General features: G+C 36.1%; 1 protein-coding gene across 1 annotated transcript in view; it reads left to right on the top strand.

Moving 5' to 3' along the window:
- Window positions 1-7,936, top strand: part of LOC110033634 (aldehyde dehydrogenase family 3 member H1-like) — a 28,765-nt gene that overhangs the window by 17,425 nt on the left and 3,404 nt on the right. The window contains exon 4 of the mRNA XM_020737678.1: window positions 7,583-7,789. Within this exon, the coding sequence (XP_020593337.1) occupies window positions 7,583-7,789 (207 nt within the window). The remainder of the gene's footprint in view (window positions 1-7,582; window positions 7,790-7,936) is intronic.

Genomic DNA, 7,936 nt, shown 5'->3' with positions numbered 1-7,936 from the left:
GTTGTCGACGGTCAGTGGTGGTCGACGACGATCGACGACGGCGAGGATGATCTTGGACTTGAGCTCCTTCTCAAAGCCTCAAGTTCTCTCTTAAGCCTCCCTTCTTTCATGTGAGGGGTGAGACTCTATTTATAGAGTTTTGAGTGCAATTAATGCAGGAATATGAACTATTTTAATCGGACGGCTCGGAGAGTTTCCCTTGATCATATAGCGTTTGATGGACATTTGAGTGCCTTAACAATGTCAGAATTGAGCAATCATGGGCTCGTTGGATTCGTCTTTTCGAGACGCTCGATTCAACTATAAACTCGCTAGAATCAGCATCCGTTTGACCTTTTAAATGCCTCCGGAAATCCTTCAGTAGTGGTTTAATCACTTGATATGGGCTTGATTTGACTCGGTTTGGACTACCTTTGATATCATTAGGTCCGTCTTATCGAGTCGGTCAGTTTGACTATAAATTTGCTGAAATTGGAGCTCTGGATGACTTTCTATCAAGATTTGAATATTTGTGCTCAAAATATTGTCTCAAGGTCTGTCATACTTCGAGATTCGTGCTGGATGATGATAATTTGTTAATGATGTATCAGTGGTAAAAGCTTGTCCAAACCTATAAGCCTTTCTTCACATTATCATAGTTCTTTGTGATTTCTAAGAAAATGGTTCTCCTTCTCCAAAGATCTCTATCCTACTTCCCTAGCTCCAACTACGATAGACAACTCTACTTTTCCATCCACATGGCCTCAAAATAACATTCTTGCAACCCTTATTTTGTCATCACTATGTTCGAAATAACACTAACAATGTATTTTACCCTTGCTACTCAAGAGGTTTTAAACTCAGAGCCAATTGTGAATGGTATTATCTTGTTTTCTCTCAGCCGGGATTAAAGATTACATCACTATAGGAGAGATAGGAGTTACAAATAGGCTAAGTTTAATTTACTGTATGGGGAGGCATAAGTATGAAAGTCACTTATATAGTTAGTTACAAAGGATTTATTGTTATATGTGAAGCTTGATTATGCAAAGTTAGGGCGTCTCAGTGCTTGGAGTGATGCCCTAGTGAGGGCGCCTAAGTGCCCAACAACGTGCTTTCGAAATAGAGAGCAAGGAATTGGGGCATCCAGAAGGGGCGCAGTTGCACTCAGTCGATCGCAAACCTGAGATTTTGGAAACCCAACCCTCGGAGGGGGCGCCTCGGTGCCAACAACTATTTTTGGTAGGTCAGGACTTTAAGTCTTCGGTTTTGCTGCAAAAGGCTGTGTCTGTTTGCTCGTGTCGAAGGGTTGGATTTCAAATTTTTTCTTTGTGAGGAAGAAGAGTGTTCTTGAGTTCCAAAGTGTGGAGAGACTTGAGTGTGGTGCAATTTATAAAATTCTTCTCAATTTTTATTGTCAATTTTTTAGTGTGGTGTGGCTCCATGATTTTTTTTTTAATTTTTTGGTTTCTTTCACGTTAAATTTTCGTGTTCTTTGTATTTTCAATGTTTTTTTGTGTGCTTTGTTCAAAGTTCTGCTTTTGATCTCTCAAATTGGTTTCCACACTATCTATATCACTGCACAACAAGTGGTATCAAAGCGGAGTTTTCTAAAAATCTTTTGTTCGAGTTGAAGCAATGACCGGCAAAGTGAGGTACAAGGTGGGCAAGTTTAATGGTTCGAACTTTGCTTTCTGAAAAATGCAAAATGTAGATTTATTATATCAAAAAAGAAATGTATTTGTAATTGAATGGAATCACCAAAAAGCTCGAATCAATGACTTTGAAAGAATGAGAAGTTTTTGATCGAATAACACTAAGTTTGATCCGACTTTCAATATTGTTAATGAGAAGACTATTATTGATCTTATGACTGTACTAACAAGAATGAATGAGAATCCTTTAGCTTTAAACAAAATTATTCTGATGAATAGTTTATTTAATATGGAGATGGTGGATGATAGCTCATTGATTTAACACTTGAATAACATCAACATTGTGACTAACCAGCTGTGTTATGTTGACATTAAGTTTGATGATGTGGTTAGAATCCTATTACTCTTATCTTCATTGCTAGATAGCTGAGGTAGACTAGTCATTGTGGTAACTCTTCAAGTACATCAAATTAAACTTTGATGATATTGTGTGTTAGTACTAAATGAATAAATTTGCAAGAAGGCTATCGGTGAAAATTTAAATTATGCTTTGAATGTTGATACTAGAGGAAGGAATCTTGATAGAGAAAAGGAGAGGAAATCCAAGTCTAGGAGTGGAAAGTTCAGTTTAGGGAAAGGCAAAAGTAAATGTGAATGTTGGAACTACGGGAAGACATCTCACTTTAAGAAAGACCGCAAAGCTCCAAAGAAGGCTGGTAGTGGAGGTCTAAATAGAAAACTCTCTAAAAATATTTCCATAGATGAAATCCAATGTGTTTCTTTTATTTTATCTCTAAATAGTACTGAATCATGGATAGTAGATTCAGGTGTCTCTTTTCATACTTGCCTGGACCAAGAAATATTCAAAAATTACACTTTACGTGATCTAGAAGTGTATTTGAGATATAATAATGCTTGTAATATTGTACGAAAGGATGATGTTGATATTAGGTTGCCACATATATTAGTTTGAAAGCTAAGTGTTAGACATGTTCCATGCTTGAAGAGAAAATTGATTTTTGTTGTCAACTTGCAAAGGCAGGGTATGTAACTACTTTCACAAATGATTCGTCGAAGTTTGCCAAATGAGCATTGATGATAGGTCGAGGAAACAATGAATGCACCCTTTACCTGATCAATGGGATGTCTGAATCCACTAGAGTTGTTGGAACAAAGTTTGATGCATGTCTTTGACATTGCAGACTTAGGCCATATGAGTGAGAATCTATGAAGTCTCTCCTTTTTAGGAACAAACTTCATGGTTTAAATTCTATAAATTTAATTTTTTGTGAAGATTGTGTATATGACAAACAAATAAGATAAGTTCCTTAAAAGTGTGTCAAAGTTGATGTCTAAAAGCTGGAGTTAGTGCATATTGATTTATGGGGTTCTACTTCAGTTCGTTCTATTAGAAGTTTTCGATATTTTGTCACTTTCATTGATGATCACACGAGAAATATATGGGTGTACTTGAAACATACATGTAATATATTTGATATGTTTAAGAATTGAAATGTCATGATTTAGATATGTTTGAGGTTAAAGTATCTCAGATCAGATAATAATGACGAGTACTGTGTTTAGAGGTTTATAAGCTATTGTGCTTTAAGGGGAATTATACATGAGTACACTGTTCAGAGGACATCATAAAAAAATAGTGTTATTGAGCGCATGAATAAAACCATCATATAGCATTTTGAGAGCATAAGACTGCATGTAGGCTTGCCAGAATAATTTTGGTTGAAGAACTAAATATTACAGTTTATCTAATAAATCGTGGTCTGTCTATATTTTTGAATAAAAGCTCACCTGAAGTAGCTTAGAGCGACAAAAATAACTCTATCTCACCTGAAAGTATTTCATTATATGTTCATATTGATGCAAGATTTAGGAGTAAGTTGATTTAAGTTATATCAAGTGCTCTTTTATTGGATATGTCTAATATGAATTTCATTATAGATTTTGGGACTATTAGAATCAGAATTTTAATAGGAGCAGAGATGTTACTTTCAATGAAATGAAGATCTACAAGAATAGAAACAAAACTTCGGATTGTTCATCACTTACTTTTGAAGACTCCGCCAAATGTATTGAGATAGAAGATAATGGTGACCGGGAAGATGGAGAAAGGAAAAAATGCTCATTCCAATGAAATACATGAAATTCCTCAGACAACTGCTACGGAAGTCATGAGGTCCAACAAAATCACACAACCGATATAGATGTATTCTCTTTCTTTGTACGATTTATTACTATCTGAGCAGCGAAGCTTGCCAGAAGTAGCTTAGAGCGACAAAAAAGTAACTCTATCTCACCTGAAAGTATTTGTTTGTTCATTATATGTTCATATTGATGCAAGATTCAGGAGTAAGCTGATTTAAATTATATCAAGTGCTCTTTTATTGGATATGTCTCATATGAATTTCGTTATAGATTTTGGGACTATTAGAATCAGAATTTTATTAGGAACAGAGATGTTACTTTCAATGAAATGAAGATCTACAAGAATAGAAACAAAACTTCGGATTGTTCATCACTTACTTTTGAAGACTCCGCCAAATATACTGAGTAGAAGATAATGGTGACCGGGAAGATGGAGAAAGGAAAAAATGCTCATTCCAATGAAATACATGAAATTCCTCAGACAACTGCTACGGAAGTCATGAGGTCCAACAAAATCACACAACCGATGCAGATGTATTCTGTTTCTTTGTTCGATTTATTACTAATTGAGCAGCGAATCAGAGTGCTATGATGAAGCTGAAGACTCAAAAGTGTGGGAGTTTGTCATGGATGACGAGGTGCGGTCAGTAATGTCAAATCAGATATGAGAATTGACATAATTACCAGATGACACAAAATGCACTACATAACAAGTGGATTTTTAGGCTGAAAGAAGAATCAAATGATAGAAAACACTACAATAAGAGACATTATGAATGGATTTTAGCAAAAGGAAGGAGTTGGCTATATTGGTATATTTTCCTCTGTAGTTAAGATGACAACCACTAGAGTAATGCTGAACTTAGTGACTATTTGGCTGGATAAATTAGGGGTTTATTGTATGCCAAATTCATAAATATTTAAAATATAGTTGTTTATTCCGAAGTAATTTAAATCCAATGTTAAATAATATTGCATTTGAAATTCAGCCCTTCATTCATTTTCCCTGAATTTGGTTTTTGACCGATTTGGTCTAGAATTTAAAACACACTGCTTATGTGAGCATCGCAGTCAGCTTGTCGTCCCCTCCACTGCCGCCTGTTGCCTTCACCACGGCCCGCCGCCATCCCGCCACCACTATCGTCCTCGTCACCATCCTCGCTGGCATCGCAGTCCTCATAGTCATCCTCATCTCTACTACCGTCGCCGTCCGCCGCCCTCCGCCTGCCGCCCGTTGCTCTCCGCCTGCTAGCTATAGCCTGACGTCCCTGACTGCGATGGTTGGCCGGCCGGCCTGGGCAGGCTACGACGGCCCCTGCCAGCTGCTTGTGGCTCCCCTGTGGCTCGTAGACCGTCAGCTGCCGGCTACCGATTGCCGCCTCCAAATGTTAATTTTATATTGACATATTTATTTTCATTTTACTTCAAACCAATTAAAAAAATAGTTGCCCGTTTATTTTACAATGAACCAAATAACTCCAAAGTATTTCAAATAAAATACATTACAACTGCTTTGTATTTATTTTACATTAGATTACTTTTTTTGCCTACCAGACAACTCCTTAGCAAAGGAGGAAAATTTAGTTTTGGAGTAGATGGATGTAAGTACAACATTCTTATTTGGTGATTTAGAAGAATTGTATATGGTACAACTACAAAGATATGAAGTTTTAGGAAAAGAATATATGGTCTGTGGACTGAAGAAGAGTCTTTATGATTTAAAGTAGACACCAAGATTATGGTGCAAGAGATTTGACAGATTTATGTCAGATAGTGGGTACAAAAAGTGTCAAGCAGATCATTTTTGCTTCATTAAACAGTTTGATAATTGTTATATTGTGTTTTTTTTTGTTTGTAGATGATATGCTGATTGTAGGAGCAAATATAGAGATGATCAGGGACTTGAAAGAGTAATTATCTAATAGAGTTTGAAATAAAGGATTTATGTCCAAAAAAGATAATCATCTGTATGAGAATCAACAGGGACAGAAGTTCAGATATATTGAAGCTGTTTCAGAAAGAATATGTTGAGAATTTCTTACACAGATTCAAACTGAGTGAGGTAAAACTAGTTTGCACTCCCTTAGCCAGTCACTTTAGACTATCTAAGGAACAATCACCTAAATCTGAAGCTTAGCAAGTACATATGAAAATAATCTTTTATGTTTCAACTGTTGGAAGTTTGATGTATGTGATGATATGTACAATACTAGGTTTACACATGCAGTTGGAGTGATCAATAGGTATATGAGTAATACATGGAAACATCATTGGGAAGAGTTGAAGTGGATTTTCAGATACTTTAGAGGAACAGTTAACAAAATACTTTATTTTAGAAGTACAGGGATTGATGTACAAGAATATATAGATTTAAATTTGGCAGGAGATATTGATGGTAGCATAAGTACAACATTATACATCTTCATTTTGGAGACCACAACAATGAGTTATATTTCCATGTTACAGTAGATTGTTGGACTATGAACTACATAAGTTGAATATATTGTTATCATGGAGGCTAGCAAGAAAACGATTTGGTTGTAGAGCTTTATGACAGAATCAGGCAAAGAGCAAGGGAATGAAAAATTTCATAATGATAGTATGGGTGTCATTCATCTAGCAATGAATGTCGCATTTCATATTAAGATGAAACACATTCAACTGAGGTATCTTTTCATTTGTTCACTCCTAGAAGGTGACCAATTATCTTTGGAGAAAATACACACGGTATAAAATCCTGCAGATATGTTTGACTAAGACTGCTAAAATTGAGAAATTATAGTTATGCTTGACTTCAGTTGGAGTTTAGGAAGGTTTAGATTGGGGCTAAGCCACACTACAGTACATCACTATGAAGATGATACATATTTGGATAGGAATTGATTATAATTAGTCTCCAAGTTGGAGATTGTTATTTATGAAGCTTGATTGTGGAAAGTTTGGGCTTCCCGGTGGCTGGAGTGGTGCCTAACTCCAGTGGGGGGCATAAGCGGCGCCCAACAACATGCTTCTGGAACATAGAACCGACACCTAGGAGAGGCACAAGACACTCGGACCGATCCTGAATTTGAGCACCTAGAAACCAGGTGCTTGTGGGTGGCACCCGACACCATTAACTGTTTTTGGGAGTTTGGAACTTTAAGCCTTCGGTTTCGCTGTGGAAGTTTGTCTGTTTGCTCATTGAAGTGTTGGATTTCAAAGTTTTGTGTAAGGAAGAAGAGTAGCGTTCTTGAGTTCCAAACCGTGGAAAGGCTAGAGTGTGGTGTAATTTGTACTTTTCTTTTTGTTTTTCATAGTGAATTTCTTGGTGTGGTGTAGAACAGTGTTGTTTTTCCATTTTTGGGTTTTTCGAGGATGTTCTTTGTATTTTCTGTGATTTTTTGTTTTGTATGTTTCTGTTTTAACTTTTGCTTCATATCTCTGGAGTAGATTTCCAAGCTATCTATCTCACTGGACAACATTTATAATGGTATTGTTATATGACCTACACCCACTGTGGTAATGCAATAGTAAATTTACACTATTAGAGAAATATGCGTATAAATTACGTATAAATTACAATAACATAGATTCTGTTCTAAGACGGCTGAAAAAATTACCTTTGCAAGCTAAAGATCCTATTCTAATTGCGTTGGAAGCAATAGAATATATATCAATAATGCAGTCAATTTTTTTCCTTGGAGAAAAAAACTCTTTCTTAGAAGATTTTATTTAAATTGATCAGCAATTCACTTGTTATATTGTTACCATACTGAACTTGTTTGATTGATTTACCTCCTTTCCAGTGCTTTCTATTGATCCAGTCATAGGAGCTATTGCAGCGGGTAACGCTGTTGTTCTGAAACCATCAGAAATTTCTCCATCCACATCATCTTTCTTTTCTAGTGTACTGCCGAATTATGTTGATGCTTCTTGTATTAAAGTTGTTGAGGGATCTGTTCCTGTAACTACCGCACTACTGGAGCAGAAGTTTGATAAAATACTCTATACAGGTAAGTGCGCTATTTTCTGCAATACGCATTTGGAGGTATTCTCCATATTATTTAGTAGCTTTATTCTTGGATTAGCTTACCCTCTTCTTCTTAAAGTAGGATTCAGTGAGAATATCTCCATATTCAAATCCTTGATTATGAAATTAT

The sequence above is a fragment of the Phalaenopsis equestris genome, unplaced genomic scaffold (genome assembly GCF_001263595.1).
Source record: "Phalaenopsis equestris unplaced genomic scaffold, ASM126359v1 Scaffold001241, whole genome shotgun sequence".
NCBI classification, from domain to species: domain Eukaryota; kingdom Viridiplantae; phylum Streptophyta; class Magnoliopsida; order Asparagales; family Orchidaceae; genus Phalaenopsis; species Phalaenopsis equestris.
The sequence above is the reverse complement of the archived record's forward strand: the minus strand, read 5'-3'. Positions and strand labels throughout refer to the sequence as shown.